The sequence below is a fragment of the Mastigoproctus giganteus genome, chromosome 4 (assembly GCF_048544385.1).
Source record: "Mastigoproctus giganteus isolate SK-2022 chromosome 4, ASM4854438v1, whole genome shotgun sequence".
Taxonomy (NCBI): domain Eukaryota; kingdom Metazoa; phylum Arthropoda; class Arachnida; order Uropygi; family Thelyphonidae; genus Mastigoproctus; species Mastigoproctus giganteus.
In genome coordinates this window covers 49,586,909-49,607,296 of record NC_143578.1, presented here as the reverse complement: position 1 = coordinate 49,607,296, position 20,388 = coordinate 49,586,909, and the positions used below count along the sequence as shown (strand labels likewise).

At 36.0% G+C, this 20,388-nt stretch overlaps 1 protein-coding gene across 3 annotated transcripts in view; it reads right to left on the bottom strand.

The window, feature by feature from the left end:
• bur (GMP synthase burgundy) overlaps positions 1-20,388 on the bottom strand; it is a 182,154-nt gene that overhangs the window by 14,667 nt on the left and 147,099 nt on the right. For all 3 annotated transcript variants that reach the window (XM_090372708.1, XM_090372709.1, XM_090372710.1), the window contains exons 12-14: positions 19,181-19,296; positions 12,334-12,459; positions 3,314-3,432 (exon numbers count right to left, since the gene is read on the bottom strand). In XM_090372708.1, the coding sequence (XP_090228834.1) occupies positions 3,314-3,432; positions 12,334-12,459; positions 19,181-19,296 (361 nt within the window). The remainder of the gene's footprint in view (positions 1-3,313; positions 3,433-12,333; positions 12,460-19,180; positions 19,297-20,388) is intronic.

Genomic DNA, 20,388 nt, shown 5'->3' with positions numbered 1-20,388 from the left:
TTTCCTGTGAACCCTCAGAATTTTCTTCTGAATCCAATAGGCATAGTAGGGATTCATGAAACACCAGATAGAAAACAATGTTAGACAAAAAGGTTATAGAAAGTTGCAATGAAAATTAGTTACACAAAATCAAGTTATAATAACTGGAAGAAACAATTAAAAATTTAGAACATTAACTAAAAATTGGAACAAGTTAATAATTTTGTATATCTAGGAACAGTCTTTAATCAGGATGAAAGATTAGACTGAACAGATTAGATGAGGTACCTGAGGCTTGTCACAGACATTCCTCCAGGTATGACAGTTATGCCTTGCTACTGAGAGTAAAATGTTGATGGACCTGATATTCAGGACAACTGAGAGTCAAGTGGATCAAATTTCAGAGAAGTCCTGCTGTTTTGCAACAACCAAATTCTCTGCTTGCATCTTCACAATGGTGGGAGTGTTAGTAACCTTGGGTAAAACCTCCATGTGCAGAGTCTGAAACACTGCACCCGGTACACCAGATATGACCAACCAGGTAAGCAAGGGTTGAGGTGTAGCATCCATATCACACAGAGGAATGCCACTCCTCTCTCTTTCTCTCACCAAATACTAGGTGGTGGATAACTCCCATCATCTGGTGCAATACCACTGCTTTACTTTCTGGAAGCCTGGAGTGATAAAACTCATGTTGTCTCTAGAGCAAAGCTTTGGCAATCCCCATCTCTTTTATCATGCATGAGTGATGTCTTTTGAGATTATGACAGGCATCACAGGGAAATACAATATTCCTTATATCGAGGAATATTGCTCTACAGCTCTAAAACAGCTTTTGCAGGCTGGCTGCTAGATAGTCCACAAAACTGAACTACTGATAAACTACTTTGCATCATGAAGAGTGAAACTAAGAGAATAAACTTATCTGCAAAAAGGCCTAAACCTCCTAAAAACTTCCTCATTCATTTCCAAACAGACATGGTCTCAGTTTCAATCTGAATAATGTCCATTTCCAATACAATCTGCCAAACTTCACTTCCTCTTTTTGAGAAAATCTCAATTATCAGTTACCTCAACCAAAAAACATCTGTTTCCCTAATTATTCAATCTTTAATATTCTTTCACTTAAGGTGGAGTATGTGCTTATGTCCAGTCTGATATTCCTTGTTAGAGACTTCAAGTCAAACTCTATTTTTTCATCCCCTCTGCATTCATATTTTGCTCTTCCATTCTGTCAAATTCAACTGTTGTTTCTATTGCTCTCCTAATTCTACTAACCACTCAGAACTATTTCAGTGGAAAAAGTCAACTTTTTCCAAACTAACTTTTCTAGCAGTGAGATAGTTTTCCTTGATGATTTTAATGTTCACAATTCCAGTTGTCTTCAGTTTTGTAGTTAAATGGCCCAATCTGGTTGAGATGCTAAGGTTTTTGCAAATACTAATGATCGCACACAGCTTGCCCATGCACATCATCATACCAGACATTCTTAGCAACACACCCAACACTCGTTTTACTTTCACAAAAAAACTCTTCAAAGTACACAGTTAATGTTACTGGTCTATCAGATACCTCAGATCACATCTTGGTGATAGTCTCTTCCCCAATAGAGCCTCTCACTCATGGCCATTCTTGGCCTCATGTTGTTTGGCATTAAAACAATGCAAAAAGGAATGATCTGCATGATTTCTATTCCTCCTTTCCTTGGTGGGATTACCGTTTTAAATCTCCTGAACTCTATGTTTACTCAAATTGTGCCAGTGAAATTATTCTAGTAGAGGTGAAATCCTTTATGTAAAACTTGGTTTTTCAATAAATGTACTAAGGCTGTTCAAGAAAATAATGTCATATATTGCATTGGCTTGTATCCAAATATCTAGTTTTATTTTCTGCCTACACAAAACTTGCAACAATTGTAAAACAGTATTAATCAATCCAACTCAATTTTGAACAGTAAAAAAAAAAAAAAAAAAAAAATATTTGCGACAGCTATAGGGCACAACTTTGTCCATCTATAGTCCCACCTCTGTTACAACTTGATGGTTCTATTGCATCCTCAGTAAAGATAAAACTACCTTACTAGCATCCTGTTCTTCTTCTAATTTTTGTATTGATGATCTTGGTAAACATTCCTATCATAATTAATATACTCCACTCAATGCTTTCAATAGCATTGAGCGGAGCGTATTAATTATGATAGGAATCTAATTAAGGATGCTAGAAGATTCCAAACAATATTTATGCCAAGAAAGCTACAGGTCTTGACTTTTACACTATCTTATTCCACTGCTGCTTTTCCTTCTGCTTGGAAATTTGCTCATATCCAGCTAGTTTCTAGAAAGGGAGACAAATCCACCCTTCCAGTTACTGTCCACCTCTACTCTTTCTAAAGTATGGAGGAAACCATCAATTTACTAGATCTTAACATGTTTATACTCACCTATATTTCAGAGAGTGCATTCAATGTGCTGTGATTTTTTGGAATCCTATTGCTCCTAATAAAATCCTATTGTTCCTTGACAGAGATTGGCTAACTAGGCCTAAGTGAAGAGGCCTTTAAAAATTTCTGCATTCTTCAACAGTATTCAAATTCAGAGTTTCCCATATGGGTGAAAAGTTAGGACATTTATCACCAGAACAGAAACAAAAAAGTACTGAAATGTACGAGGATAAGTTTATGCCATTTGAGTGAAAATGTGAAACATATCATAGTTGCATAGTGATTGGTGACAAGACATGGATTTACTATTATGATACAGAAACCAAACAGCAATCAACTCCAAAAAGTTTGAGTCATCCATTCTGCTACAAAAGAAACAGCACATTTTGTTATTTTATGACTGCAATGGTATTCTTGTCATGCAATTTATGCCATATGGTACCACTTAAACAAGGAGGCATATGTTGACGTCCTAAGGAAAAAATTCTATAGAAAGGTTTTCCATCTTGGCATTATACTGAATTTCATTTTTATTATTGACATCTGATCAGCTAAACACTATGCTATCTGTTATGCAAGTTTTAAACTACATTTCTAATTTTCACAAAGTATTCTATATGTGTTATATTATATGAATATGATTGATGTGGTCCCTAACCTCTGGATTACCCCACATAAAAAATTAGTTCAGTATACAGTTTACTAGATGTACGTTTCTTCAGGATTACAATTTTACCTCAATATATAACTAAGCTGAAAAATCTCAGCAGACATCATCACAAAATAAAAGTACTGAGATTTTTCAAAATTTTTGGTTAAAAATCACATAAAAATGTAAGAGAAATATAATGTAAGAGTAAACAATATTAGTGAGAGAAAGGAAAACTTTCTTACCTATTTACGTTATGACATACTCGTGGAATGATTTTTGCCAGGGCCATTAAATCTTCCCAGTCTGTTGGGTCTGAAGAACTTGAAAGACCAACTACATAGCTATAACTTCGCTGATCACCCTAAATTACAATATTAATAATCAGAGCTTATGACAACTAATTCTTTCCACTAATACAGCACCACAATAATTAAGAGAACTGTTAAAATTTTAAAATCTTTTAAAATCATTAATTCCTTGAGGAATTTTTCACTGGCATATACAAGGGACGGATAAAATAAGGGAAACACCTGATACGAAAGCAGTAGTTTTTGTAATGGCTGTATGATTCTGTTTATGAATGTGCAGTGATGATTTTTTTTTGTTTCTTGCAGGTAGTACTGTGAAGGAAAGGCAATAAAAGCTGATGTTTATTTAGAGTTGATATAAAAAGGTACATGAAGAAAATGACTGATCTATTTGAATTCCAAAGAGGTCAAATTGTTGGTGCACATTTAGCAAGGGCATCAGTGTTAGCAGCTGTTATTTGGTTTTTAGGAGCATTAGCAACTAGGCCATATTGCTCGGAGGATATGCGGTGGTCATTCCCTGACCTTTCTGCATCCTCCGTAGTTGGTGGTGACGGGCTCGAAACCCGGTTTAATCAAGAAGCGTGTGCTACGCACTGCTGCTCCTTCCCACCTGGCTACGGAGGCGCCTGGGCATCAGTGACTAAAACTGGTGATTTGTTTAGTGTATCTAGAGCAGCTGTATCAAAAGTGATGTTTGCATTCATCAAATATGGTAAAACAACTTCCATTTTTTGGAACAACCTTCCTTCATACGTATTTCCTGAAAATTAAAATCTAAGAAGTTCAAGTGTAATGTCAACAAATATCTTCTTTGATTTTCTCAACCTCCAACCCATGCATGGTACTAAGTACTATAGGTTCTAATACCTCTTGTGTTTTCGGGCTTCATAAAAAAACAAAATCTGATGGGCCAAATTGTGGCAGAAAAATTGAAGCTGACTGAAAAGGATCATAGCCTGTAAACATAAAACTGCTACTTCAAAAATAACTGCAGAACTTAATGTGAGTCTCATCAATCCAGATTCTAGCAAACTAGTTTGGCAAGAACTTCACAAAGCTAAAATTTATGGCAGAGGTGCTACTGTCAAAGTCACTTGTTGCTGATGGTAATTCTAGAAAGAGGATGAAATGGTCTAAGGAGCACAAAAACTGGACACTTGTTGATTGGAAACAATATTTTCAGATGAATCACCACTCACTTTTTCAAACATCAAGGAAAGCTTACGTTTTGGCGAATGCCAAAGAAAATGCATCATCCTGACTGTCTTGCCAACCATCAAACACAGAGGGAAGATCACAATAGTTTGGACGGCAGTGTCTTGGTATTCTTTAGGTTCTATCATCATCCTGAATGGGTGAATTACTGCCACTGATTACCTTTATATCCTTCATCCCATGGTGCAAACATTGTTTCTAACATGCCATGTTTCAAGATGATAATGGTCCAATACACACACACACACACACACACACACACACACACACACACACACACACACACACACACACACACACACACACACACACACACACACACACAGGCAGACAGACAGAGCCAGATATGTTCAATCTTGGTTTGAGGTGCATGATACTGAGACTAAGCATCTTCCACGTCTGGCACAATCACCAGACTTCAACATTATTGAACCACTATAGACATATTTGGAGAGAAGAGTGAGAAGGATTTTATCCACCTTCATTGCTCTAGGAGCTTGAAACATTCCTCCATGAAGAATGGTCCAATATTTCACTTAAGACAGTTTAAGATTTATTTGAATCTATTCCACAGAATACAAGTGTTTTAAGAGCAGAAGGTCGCCCAACACCATATCAGTGCATCCCTATAACTCTTATCATAGGTGTTCCCATTATTTTGTCCACCCTGCACTTGTTATTACACTGAGTGATATACAGCACACCACAATGAAAAGCTGAACGTGTTTAATAACTGAAATTAGGTTTTGGACAGCATACCCTCCCCTCTTCATTGCTGTTACATGCACTCAATAAACAGAAAAAGAATACATTATAAAAGATATGTTCAAATCAGGAAACATGTTTTAGGTTTAAAAGTTGACATATTTCAACATTTATAAATTTAGTGTATTAATAAGAGTTTGTTTTAGGTTATATGATAACAGAAAATTTCATGAGTACATTAAGAACTGAAGAAAAAATCCAAACATAAAGTGGCACAAAATTCAAGAATGCTGAGAGGTAGCCTGACAATTTAAGAAAACTTTAGGAAAAAGTGAGCCCAAGAATGGCTATTCTCATGATTATATGCAAGTCTGGTGCAACATAGGAAGTGTCCAAGATCTTCCAAGTTCACAGAGACTTTAATTGCATATTCACCTAATAAGAGCAGAATAAAGAAAAGCTAGTCCCGGAAAGACAAAAAAAAAAGACATTCTTTTGGAGATAGGAATTTCCAGGCTAGTCACAGGAAGATAACAAAGGTTTTACAATTCAAGATTTTCCTCTTTCACATCAATCCAAACAATTGGCAAAGATGAGCCTGACTCCAGACTGGAATTTGCAGAAACACAGAAAAGTGCAAAAGAACATCCTGAAATAACTGACAAAATTCTGACGAGGCTACAGTTGAATCAAATGGGATGCTGAATAAACATAACTGTGTTTATTATAACTTAGAGAATCCATATACAGTTTGGAATCACAGCATGTGACAACAGTTTTGTTATTTAATTTTATTTTTTTTGAAATTAGTTATGAAAATGTAAGGCGTAATATAAAAAAGCAGCACACTGAAAAGTACTTTAAGATTTTTTATTAAGCACTGAAAAATTTACAGCAAAAACAACTATACTGATTTTTCATCAAAATATCCTCCATGAGATTTTATCACTATTTTACATAGATGTGACATTCTGGCAATTAATTTTATAATAGTGTCTTGACTAACATTATTCCAAGCAATCTGTAAGGTCTCCCATAAATTTTGTGAAGATGGGCAGACTTCACAAACCTGGTTTAGATGATTCCATAAATGGTCTATTGGGTTTAAGTTAGGCAATTGGAGTGGCCACACCATAATCTGCAGTACCCCTCCTGTTGTTTAGTTGCTAGAAATTCTCCGCATGGTTTAGAGCTGTGCTTTGGCTCATTGTCTTATAATCTTCTTCTTTGTCCTCACCTTCTTCCCACATTCATATGGGGTCGGCTTCCTATTCTAACACTTTTCAACTCCTTCTTCATCTCTAGCTGAACTAACTTCTTTAACTGGACCCGTCCTTTGTTCGGTAGCCCTGACACATCTATTTTCCATCAATCACCTTTTGTTTTGGCATAGTTTTTATGGCTGGATGCCTTCCTGACGTCAACCCTCACCATTTATCCGGGCTAGGGATTTAAGCTGCCGATCTGCCAAGCCTTATGCAGCTATATAGAAGTGGTAGCTCTTATACAATGGCGATGTCGCAATTTAATAATTTTATGCAATTTATGCCGAATTTCTAATCCCACTGAACAAGAAGGTGTCACTGCTGTAATTCTTTTATCTCATGAAAATGGCTGACTCGGTAGAATGACCGTGACCTTGAAAATAACAGTAATAAATAACTCAGCAACACGTGAGTATTTTTACATACAATTTGGTATCCTGAAAACTTCTACCGCAAAGCTATCAAGTAGCACAACTATTCCACTAATAATTCCCAGTGACTGATTATAGTTCCTTAAAAATTTAATGACCTCGAAATTTCCTATGTTTTCCTATATCCAAGAATAGTAATGATAGCCATTTTAAAAAAAGTTCACAGTTGGAAAATGAAACCACCTTTAGGTCCCAGATCAGCCTATCACTCACCAACACTTATTTTATCTAAAATATAACTTCTTTTTGAGCAACACTTCCTAAAACCTTCTTTATTAACTAATTTTAATAGCGCACTAATTTAGCTAGCATACAGCTGGTGCCACTAGCACCACTTTAATTGTCTTGTAATACCAGTATAAAATTTCTTTCACATCAAAGTCCAAAGGATATTGTAATATGATCAAGAACATTTTTATAGCCTTCATTTCTTAGAATTCCTTCAATTCTGATGATTTCACCCACTCCAGAAAAACAGAAGCAACCCCAGTTCGTGATGGAACTACCACTGTGCTTGACTGTAGATACTAAACAATGTGGCACCATTTTTCCTTCAGTTGACTGTCTCACATAAATTCTATGCTTGGATCCAAAAATTCCAAATTTGGATTCATCCATCTGCAGTACATTTTTCCACTCTTCAATTGTCCAGTGTTGATAGTTTCTTTTGATTTTCTGGTTTTAATAGGTTTTTGGATTGCTACATGACTGTGAAGTCATGCTTGTTTAAGACAAAGTTTTAGATTGGATGTAGACATGGGAGTTTCTCTGTTCCTATTGAACTCAGCTCAAATTTCAGGTGCAGTAAGTAGTTGACTGTGTTTAGAAATCAGTTTTATGGTTTTATTTTGTGCTTCCATTATTATATGTGGGTGTCCTGATTGTCTTTTCTCCTTTAAACTGCTGGTCTCCACAACCCCCCCTAGTTGATTCCGCCATTACCATAGTAAAACTAAAAACCAGTTACAAAATTCTCTAATACGAAGCCCTCATCATAGAATGGTTCCGTCACTACTCTAAATTAAACATCATAAATGCGAAACTACTCTCCAACCTTTCCCCGGTTTGGAATCTCACGCACTTGAGATTTCCGCATGTCGCAAAGTGCATCACAGGAACATAAAAATTCCTTTAAAATACAGCACGCGTTCTCTCTCAATTAAACTTTGCCAACCGAAGATGTTTTTAACAAAACGAAAGTCTACCGTTATGACTATTGGCCTCATCTATTTCACATATTTTAGAGGTCTTAATTAATTAATTCTCCATGACAACCAGGAATGGAGTTGTGCACTTCTGCTTCCTTGCGCATATTTTAATTCCGTTTTTAATTAATGTATTCTCATCCCGTAAACTTACCAATTAATCTACTTAACTTTAAATTACCCAAACCCAAACATTTAGTCATTCATTCACCCAAATAACAACTGCAGATCGTCCAAGGTGAGTACCGTAAATTAAGCTTTTGCTATTGAAACTTAGTCCAATCACACGGTATTTTAAGACATTCTATAATTTATCTAATATTGCTGGTCTCCTTGAATCATCAAATGGTAGTTTGTACTGCTTTTAAATTAACATTAGTTTCTTGCCAATACTTCTCATGGAATAACTTTTTTATACAGTTATAATAGCACTTCTTTTTTTCAACATTCAGTTCCTTATTTCTTGTCATGTTTTCATGAAACATACAAAACTTACACCAAACACTCTTTCTGAATGATGAGTGTTCGATTTTATAAGTTATACTCTTCAAATATTTAAAGTGAGGAGTATTATATCATATATCAAATATTTATATAAGTTACAACTCTTACTCCTTTAATAATATTTAAATATTTCTGAATATTTTCATAAAAACTTTGAAAATTAAGAAAACTGAAATGTGATTCCAAACTTTAGGCAGGAGGGTATAACAATATTAAAGGAATTAAATGCAACAAATGAAGGAATACTTGTAGGGCCAGAATCTGATCAGGAAGTGTTGACATATCTATATGGATATGTTAAAAAATAATGAGTCCCAGCAATTCATCCATCCAACCTGTCTTGTGAATGTGAACAAAAACTCCTTATGGAAACTTTAATTTTGGCATCCTTTTTCTTCTGAAAATAATCATCAGCTTTAAACGGCAATACTTTTTACTAATAGTAAATTTTCAAGAGATTGTCAATTTCTTATAAAAAAAGGTTTCCACATTGAGCTAATGTGGAAACTTTAATTAATTTAAAGTTTCCACAAGCTAATATTCAGTATTATTAGGGCTATACTAGATGAGCGTTTGAAGCGCGGTGCCGACAATGCCCAGTTTGAAAGGAAGCAGAGGATAAGTGCATGCAAAATAGATGGCTCTTTGAACACCACGTTGAATGACGTTATCTGGGGTTGAACGCCCGCCAACGCAATAGGAGGCATTACAAGCGCGAACGCCTTGGCATTTGTATAGCTTGAGGAGACATTCGCCCCATACATGGGGTGGTTGGCCTTAATTGGTTTGTTTATTATACTTTGGGGAAGACGATGTTTTGACACACAGGAGTTTACTTGTGAGATGGAAAGGAGGTCTCCCTTGTAAAACACATAAATCAGATTAAAACACTACTCCAGCAAAATAATAAAGGCAGAGTGTTGTATTGAAATAGGAAATGTTTCTGAACTGGGATGAACTATGTAATAATGAGAAGAATCAGAAAGCTCAGTTCTGAACCTTTTATTTATTGTAAATATTACAGAACTAATGAGACTTGTGGCAGAGAAGAAAAATGCATGGGATGCATATAAATTATCAGGCGACACAGAAGCCTATGGCAGATAAGCTAAGTCTGAAATTAAGTCACCAAGGAGACTAGGCAAGCAAAGGCAGATTATGAGAAATCTTTGGCAAGGGATGCTAAGAAAAACAGTAATGACTTCTTTACTTATATAAACTCTAAAAGGAAGGGGAATGAATCAGATTGGTCCACTCGATATTGATGATCCTGCTCAGATAGCTAACAAACTGAATGAGTATTTTGCATCTACATTCACACATTAGGAGTTAAGGGAGGAAAATGCCAGAAGTTTATCAAACTGCAACAGAGTGCTTAATGATTTTGTAATAACTGAGAGCAAAGTGGAGGAGAAATTGTTGAAGTTAAACATAAGAAATGCTCCTGGGGTGGATGGGATCTATCCAGTTATATTAAAGGAGGCAGCAAAGGACCTAAGCAAACCCTTAGCCATAATTATGAGAGCATCCTTGGACTCAGGGGAAGTCCCCATGGACTGGAGATGTGCAACTGCAGCAATAATTCAGACACAGCATGTGTTTGTTAAGGGAAAGTCTTGTCTGCAAATTTGATTGGATACTATGATGTGGTTAAAAAGGAACTGGATGTAAAAAATAATTTTGATATCATATACTTGGATTTCAGGAAAGCTTTTGACACTGTTGCACATGAAAGACTACTGTACAAATTGGAGTAGAATGGTATTAATGGTAAGTTGCTACAATGGATAAAAGGGTGGTTGAATGGGAGAAGACAGAGTAGTAATCAATGGATGCTGCTCTTCATGGACTAATGTTGTTACTGGAGTCCCACAGAGTTCGGTGTTCGGCCAACTGTTGGTTTGTATATTTATCAATGATATTGATGAAGGTATGTCAGGCTTAGTGTCATAGTTTGCAGATGATACAAAGGTTGGCAGGGTTGTTAATGAAAGTAATGGCAGTGTGCTACTACAACAAGATCTAGAAAATTTGGGCAGATGGGCTGAGAAGTGGCAACTGAAGTTTAACATTGACAAATGCAAAGTACTGCATATGGGTAGAAGTAACCCCAGAGGAAGGTATCAACCGTGTGGTACTACACTTAGGGTGGTAGAAAATGAAAAAGACCAGGGAGTAATTGTGCAGTCAGATATGAAGTTTTCTGAGCAATGCAGACAGGCTGACAGAGCAGGTCATGGGGGTTTTGTCAATGATATACAGAAATTTTGCTAGTAGGGAAAAGGAGGTGATTATCCCTTTGTATAAGGCAATGGTCAGGTCACGCCTTGAGTACTCCGTACAGGTCTGGAGGCCTCATTTTAGGAAGGATGTAGATTTGCTTGAACGTGTACAAAGATGGGCAACAAGATTGGTGAGGGGAACGAAGGGGGTCCTCTTACCAAGAGAGGCTTAAGTTCTGCAAATTTCAGTGGCTGGAGACTAGGCACCTGCGAGGTGATCTGATTAAGGTGTGTAAGGCCCTTGAATTGGTTGAGCATGCTGAATTCTGATGGGATTCTTCTGCTTGCTCAGATTATGAACCTAAGGGGTCATAAATTCAAATTGAGGGAGGGAAGACAGCTGTAGAATAGATGCACCGAAATTTGCCTTTAGCTAGCGTGTGGTTAATTGCTGGAACAAACTTCCATCTGTCGTTGCAGAAGTTGATAGCTTAAACAAATTCAAGGAGGAACTGGACAAACTTTTAGAGGGAATGGTTGTGTGAATTTTTTTGGCTGATCCTACATAAGCTCATACGCTTGCTTTCTTGCATCACATGCCTCTATTACTATTACTAAATACAAGTTTTTTCACTTACAGAGACAATTTACTGGTAGATTTCTCTGGTTATCTGTGTATGGAATCACGAATGTATATAATTTAAGTTAATAAAGATCCTTAATATTATTAAATAAGATCAAAATATTATCGGAAAACTGCTGAAGAATATCCACTGCAACAGCAGAAGTAATGTTGCCATTAACAAAAAAAGAATCATGTGCGGTCTCTTTCTTCGTCCAAAAAAGAATTTTGAACCTTTTCTTTCAAAAATAACTGTGGCGTCTTTCTTTTCAGAAAAGTTTTGTGAAAGCAATGAAAACAAGAAGTAAGCAGCAAAGTGCAGAGTCGTTGCCAGCGTGATACGGGGGGAGGGGGGAGATGCATGCAACTGTCTACCCCCCCCCTCTCTACTTATAGGAACACAAATTTGTGTGATTACTGAAACTGATGCCATTTGCAATATATAGTTGCTAGAAGGAAAATCACAAAAATAATTACTGGCTCCCTTACTTTCATATGCAGTGCAAACAGTGAAGTGCACTGCATTTCACTTGCACTGCATATTTACTTTCCTTTTGAAGAAAGTCCAAGAACTCTGCTTTCAGTCAAATTTGTTTAGATTTTATATCCGGGATCAAGTAAATACTTTCATGAATTTTAACCCCTCCTCCCAGCTACAGATTGTGCATCTCTGCTATAGACAATGATTGCTGATAATGATCTATGTTTAGCAACATCAAAAATGTCAAAAGAATTTACGGCAACTCTTTCATACATCATATGATTAAAAATATATATATTACCTGCACACCAACACTTTTTATAGGTAACAGAGTTGATAACAACTTATATTTCTCTGATGCTTTTAAAAGAAACTGCTGTTCTTCTTCTGTGGTACCATTTTGCACTCTGTTCATAAGGGCATGTTTCTGTAAAGGAATAAACCAGAATAAGACTTTCTGTAAAAAACAAAACACTTGACTTAGTTTCAATCAGATCTCTTTTCAAAGTATAAAACTGCATCCAAAGTTATCTTTGGATGCAGTTTTAAAATCAAGTCAAATATCATATTTTTACAGTTTATATTACACTGGTGTGCAAAACTTAAGGACCAGTCAGGTTTTCACCTGTAGCTTCTCATAGGAGTGGCCTGGATATGGGAAAAGCATACCAAGGAACCTCGTGAGGTACAGAAATGGTGAAGAAAACAACACCTTCACAACAACAGAAACAAAATGGTACAGAGGGACTTTATTCAAAAATGGCAACATAGCCCTGGCTGCCATAATACAGATGCATCACTGCCAAAGATGGAACAAAGGGAAGAGGTGGTCCTCAGTAGGAGATATGGCCACTCCTAATGTCTTTGCACCACCTTTCCATACTTAGAACAATGTTGTTGACAAGTTTTTGCGGTAACATCGTCCATTCCTCCGTCAGCACCATCTTCAGCCAGTGAACATTTTCTGGTGGGTGTGGACGTGTCGCTAGGCATCTACCCAGAGCATCCCATATATGTTTGATGGGATTTAGTTCGGTGGGGGAAACATGCAGGCCAATCCATACGAACAATGTCCTCACTTTCCAAAAGGATATCAACAGCTGCAGTGCGATGGGGTGTGGTGTTATCATACATAAGCACAAACTCGGGGCCAATGGCACCTCAGAACAGATGCACATGGGGAAGGATTACCTCAATACAGTAGCATGTACTGGTTACAATACTGCCTTCCAGTATCTGGAGTTGTGTACATCCGTCCAAGATAACGCCTCCCCAGACGAGAACACCTTGACCGCCATATCGATCCCTTTCAGTGATGTTTGCGGGGTGATACCGTGTGCCAACCTCTCGCCAGATTAGCTGACATCCAGAATTGCTGCTGAGACTGAATCTACTCTCATCAGTAAAGAGTACCTTACCCCATTGCACTACTGTCCAGTCCTTGTGTTCGACGCACCACTGTAAATGGTGTCTCCGATGGGCAGGTGCTAAAGGGCAAACAGTTGACATATTTAAACGTTTATAAATTTAGTGTATTAATAAGAGTTTATTAATACACTAAACTCATATCACTTGCGTGGTCGGCCTTCAGAATGACAGGTACAGCTATTCGAAGGACCAGTGGTGGTCGCCCATGAAAAACAATGCCCAATGATGACTGCTATATACTTCTACAGGCCAAGAGGGCCCGACATCAGACAGCGGGATCCACTGCAAACCAGCTGCACAAGACGCAGGATATCGTGGTTTGCTGTGGCCAGGCAACTCCACAAAGGATCCCGCTGTCTGGTGTTGGTCCCTCTTGACCTGTAGAAATATATAGCGGTCATCACTGGGCATTGTATTTCGTGGATGACCACCATTGGTCCTTCGAACAGCTGTATCTGTCGTTCTGAAGGTCGTCCATGCATGTGAGACGGTGCTATGGGCGATACCGAACTCTGCAGTCACACTCCTTGCACTTCAACTTTCCCAATTATTCGACCCCAGGTAAAGTCATCCAGATGTTGTTTACTGGCCATTTCATTGTCTGTAGCACTGTATGAAACCAATTGAACATCTGTAACAATCATGCTCACCATTTGGTAATTTGTACATAACTGCTGAATTGCTGCTTTTATCTGCTTATGTGAGCCCTCTCATCACGATTCAAATTTTTGCATGTGCACCAGCTTTCTATTGAACAGCCACAGTTATGCAAATCACTACAGGCTGTTTCGTTTGATTTTGTGGTTGTAACCTTTAGAAATAGTGTTGGTCCTTAAGTTTTGCACACTAATGTATGTTCAGAATATTGGTATATCACTTGATATGAATTCATCCGAATACTAATGAAGAATTTGCTTTTTTATATTACCAATATTCACTTTTCTATATCACCAACTGGGCTTTGCCCAATTTCAGATTTAGAGTTAACATGAGAACCAGAGATGGAGAAGAGAATTTAGTTCCCAAAATTAGAAACTTATGCATAGTCATTTATAACAGTTTTTCAGAGATTTTTTTTCCTCTCTAGTCAATAATTATAAAAACCTGTGAAAACAAAATATCGCATTCATCACAGTAGTGGTTATTTAAAAAATAATCATGTCCAAAACGTAAGAAAGTTATAGGTTCTCTGCCATTTGAAACAAAATATGCAAAACTGTAGAAATGTATTAAATAAAATTTCACTTGCTCTTTCTCGAAATATAAAATTCACCTGAAAGGTTCATAATGGGCAAATTTTGCATCTCTTTAGACATAGGCTTAAATGGCATTTTCAGCACTAATGATTCTTAAAAGAGTAATATCTGGAGAGAATATGGTGCAAGATATCAGCCTTCCAGAATATAGAAAAGCATAGTTTTGGTAGTGGTAACATAGGGGAGCTATGTCCAAAAAAAAAAAAAAAAAAAAATTCGATTCCAAAGTTTTTAAAATGCTTTTATAGGCTTGTCAGCTGGATGACTGTCAGCAATACAGAATCTCTGGACGGATGGTGATGGCCAAATCACATATGGGAGTTGTTAAGTTTTTCAATGTGTCTGAAAGTGTCATTTCAAGGCTATGGAAACAATTGGAAGGTATATCAAGCTTAATGTCAAAGTTTGCAGATGATACAAAGGTTGGCAGGGTTGTTAACAACAGTAACGACAGTATGCTGCTGCAACAGGATCTGGAAAAGTTAGGCAGATGGGCTGAGAAGTGGCAACTGAAGTTTAACATTGACAAATTCAGAGTACTGCATATGGGTAGCAGTAACACAAGAGAAATGTACCAACTGGGTGGTGTTACACTCAGGGTAGTGGAGAATGAAAGAGACCTGCGGATAATTGTGCAGTCAGATATGAAGTTTTCTGAGCAGTGCAGACAGGTTGCCAGAGTAGGCCATGGGGGTTTTGTCGATGATATGCAGGAATTCTGCGAGCAGGGATAAGGAGGTGATTATCCCATTGTATAATCACCTTGAATACTGCGTACAGGTCTTGAGGCCTCATTTTAGGAAGGATGTAGATACAGAGAAGGGCAACAACACTGGTAAAGGGAACAAAGGGGTCCTCTTACCAAGAGAGGCTTAAATTCTGCAAATTGCAGCTTCTGGAGACTACGCACCTGTGAGGCGATCTGATTGAGGTGTATAAGGCCTTGAATGGATTGAGCAGGCTCAATGCTGATGGGATTCTTCCTCTTGCTCAGATTACAAACCTGAGGGGGCATAGATTCAAACTGAGGAAAGACAGTTGCAGAATAGATGTGCAGAAATTTTCCTTTAGCCAGCAGGTAGTTGATTGCTTAAATAAATTCAAAGCAGAACTAGACAAATATCTGGAATGAATGGATCAGTGAAATGGGAAAGGTTTTTTTTTTTTTTTTTTCCTGTTGCTGTATAAGCTTGCTTTCTTGCATCATATACTTCTACTAATGCTAATTCCAGAAGACAGGAACATATAACTGAAGGAAAGGTGAAGGCCATCTGTGGCCAACTGATATCAGGCTTTAACAGCCATATATAAGAAAAATGTCTGTATGTCAATTTGCATTGAACATTAGTTGGCCATCAGTCATTGAGAGATCAATGGTTTTGAAAAGACCTCTGTCTTTTCATTCAAATTCTTTCCCCCAGTATACAGTAAACCCCCGCTATTCACGGTATCTGTATTCGCCGTTTCGCGTATTCGTGATCGCTGATTTAATATAAAATGAAACCTAAAAAAATGTGAAATTTAAAGCGCCGTGAATATTTTACCACATAAAAAAACATGGGCGTGGCTAAAATTATCTTTCCCGCTCAAAACAGCGCTCAGTGGGTGGAGGGAGAGGGGTGACAAAATCACGAGCTTGGATGTTTCTCGCTAATCCTTGTTCAGTATGTGTTATGCGCTTGTCATGGAAGGTTTCGTCATTTGCTTTTAATTTATATGCTTATAAATTGAATAAATTTATCAATTTATAAATTGATATGCTTACAAAAATGATAAATCTACCATTTTGCAGTGTAAAACAGACTTTTTCGAGTGTGTTAATGGAAGAAAGTGACTTTATTGTGGACAAGTTCTTTCTAACCCGTACAAAAATATGGCTACGAATAAAATTGAGTTATTAGACAAAATTTCTAATGGTGAAAGTGTCTCCTCAGTGGCAAAACATTATAAAATCAATGAGTCAATGGTACGACCAATCAAAAAATCGGAAGAAAAAATCCTCCGTAGTGTCCGTGAAAACGCGTTAATTGCTTCAAAAATTTGCTCTGTAACTCGTGATGTTAAATTAGAAAAAATGGAAAAAGCTTTAAATCTGTGGATAGAAGACTGAACTCAAAATAAAATTCCGTTAAGTTCACTCATCATTCGTGTAAAAGCAAAACTCCTTTATCAACACTTTAGCGAAACTGGTGATAGCACTGGCAGGATAAGTTTTTTAGCTAGCAAAGGCGCTGGTTTGAAAGATTTGTTTGAAATTTCTAATAAATATTACATTTATTATTAAATTGTTTCTTATTTTCATTTCGATGCCATATGCTTGCATTTCACTATGTACTGTCAGTGTACAGTGTCATATTATGAAGGTACTGTATAATACATACATAGACAAAATTTTAGACTAGTTTTTCTTATATATTACATACTTTTGGAACGGAACCCCTTTATTACTATGGGAGCCATAACTCAGTATTCGCGTTTTCGGTATTCACGACATTTCTCAGGAACGTAACCCCCGCTATTCGCGGGGGTTTACTGTATGTATATATATATAAGTTAGAAAGAAATTAAATAAAAATTAAATAAAAGTTAGAAAGAAATTAAATAAATAAATTAATTAAAACCAATATATTAGGATATTAATAATAAAAAACGAGATGAACCATCATAAAAAATTCATACATCTAGGTATTACGGTACATACATAATGGGCCTTAAATTAAATACAGGTTAACTTGATTACAAATTTGTATGAACACTAATACTTATATGAAAAACACCAATAATCGGTAACAATCTACAATTAAACGAATATATATATATATATATATATATTTTTTTTTATAAAAAAAAAAAAAAAAAAAAAAAGGAAAGAGAAATGCACATGAAATTTGAAAGGAGACTATTCCAAAGTATGGAAACAGAGAAAATTGCAGAGAAAATAATAAATAAAAAGATATTTTAATACACTAATATAATTGCATTGACAGAATAAATAAAAAAGAAGAAAAGTTAATTTAGTAATTTCAAACTGGAACAAATGATATTGGCTGTCTACTGTGCTTCCTAATTTCTTCAAAAGAAATTAACTGTAGAAAAAGTATGCAGTGTGTTTGAAAGAAAGATGAATAATCAACATGCCTGCTTTTGAAGAGTTGAGAACATCTAAAGGTGTCTACAGGGTAATAATTGTGCAGAAGCAAACTAATATCTGGACTTGAAGGTTAAAGTGAAAGTAGAAATCTTGGTTTCGGTGAATTGGATTTTTTGAATAAGTGTCAATGAAGCAGAGGTAATGAGTAATTGGTATATAATGTCTACAGATGAGTGCACAGTAAATTTGCAGACAACCTAACCATACTACTTTCCAGGAGGAAATCAGGGTAATACTTGTCTGAGATAACAGACTGATTTGGCTATGGTGGGAAATAAGTGCACAAAAATTTTTCCTTTATCAATGGGATCTGAATACAGGCATTTTAAAATATAGTGATCATAACCACTGTGCTAGCCATGAGAACCTGAAAATTGGTATATTACTGTAGAATGAGACTAATTATAGTTCCTTTTTAATACTTTAAATGGTATCTTTCAGGCGATATTTCATAAGCATATGTGAAGCAGATTCTATTTTGAAAAACAAGATAGGAATGGGTTTTAGGATAGAAACCACCTGTCCTAAATTATAACATGATCAGAATATTAGCATTTAGGAAAACAAGGTTTGTTAACCAAGAAAGAAGCCCACATCAAGCATGTTATTAATAATAAAACTATTTTCAATCAGTGGAAGAAGAAAGTTACTGATATTCAAGAGAGGGGGGGGAGAGCGAGAGAGAGAGAATTTAAAAACACAATCTGTGAAGAAGTTTTAAGGTAATGAGGCATTTACCTTCACATATAACAAGCAACCAGGGGGTGAATTGGCCACCCAGTGGCAAAAAGTGAATGAGAGAGACCATCAAAATGGAAGGTTGCGCTTAGAGGACCGTTAAGCTATCAATAGTAGCTGACTTAGGTTCTCCAAAAATTTTCATAAAATCTACTTTTGTCTGAAGATGAATGGCAGTAAACCAAAATTTATTCGAAAGCTTGGCACTGATGAGATTCTGGTAGAAAGTGTTTTAAATAGGTACATAAATAATAAATCTTCATTATCATTATAGCTTGTTTTCTGTGGCCCCCCTTTTTTTTAATAAAGAAAATTCCTAAATGTGCAGATAGGCAAGTCTACAATAACATTAGCAATACAAAAAATAGTTCAAGAAATTTTTTGCTAAATATAAATGTTACATGATGTGCATTGCAATACATTTCAAGCATGTATTTTTTAAAAATTACTTGTTTTGCAATTGCTTTTATTTTATTATTTTCACATAACAGTTTGAACAGATACATCATAAACTTTAATTATAAATAATTTGATATACAGATAAACAGTTGTCCGATTTTTCTTGCAAAACTTACTTTGTCTACAGCATTAGCATAGTCAATTATAACTTTCACAAGTACACTAGTCTCAGAGAAATCTTTTTCCATGTATGGTTCCTCTGCACATATAACTCTTACAGCTAATCCTGGACCTGAAAGAAATATGTTTAAAATGGATATACAAATTATATAGTAATTAATATTTAAATAGTCAAATTTAATTATTAATATTTGCAGTAACTTCAATATATATCTGAAATTTTTTTCCTTGCCATTATCTTGTCATTTTTGTAAAAACTTCTGTTGAACAGTTTAGATAGCATAAAATCCAAATCATCCAAAGTATATCTGTACTTGTTACAAAACCAATTCTTGGGTGCTAAGGTAATAATGTGGTGATGAATAAGCAATGAGATGCCTAGTATTCACAAAGGAATATAGATAGATGCAAACATATCTGTGAGTAGTAAACATTTTTAGAAAATGTTATGATGCTTTTGAGCAAATTAAGCTAAGGAGAATTTTAAATCTATCAGTGTGTGTGACTGTATATGGCTAAGATCATTAAAACTGTTCATACTTCTATCATAGTCACGACAAATAAGTATAATTTACAAACTTATTTTGCTTTACTATGCAAATTTAGCACACAAGGAAGTATACTCATTTGAAAATTATTTACCATATTTTATTGGAGCAGTGCTTTTCAATTTTTGTCTGTTTGTAGAACTCTTTTTCAAACCCAGATTTCTAAGAAATAAATATCTTTAAAAACTAATATTTACTTACAGAGTTCAGTCACAATACAGGCAGTCCTCGTATAACAAGTGTTTACACTACATGAATTCGATCATACACAATTTATAAATAGGGGAACGATATCTTATATAACACAAACTGAATTCGCTTATGCACGATTTGCCTTTGTGTTTACAAGAAATGGCAGTCGAATGCGGAATCACACCAACTGAACGCAACACGATAGGAATGAAGAGAAGATTCTGAAAATGTATTTATGTTTTTTTATATCGGTGAAGGGGAAACACATTTCACCGCAATAATATAAAAACCCACACAATTCCAGCTATCGGTATTATCGCAAATGCAATTAGATCGAGTTTACTACCAGTTTATAACAGATTCCACTAGCAGAAACCCAACTGGAAATTGTTTTTATTGTTTTATGGTAGTAACCCCCAGAAATGGGCTTTAGTAAAATGTGAGGTGTTAATAGTGTATCTCTG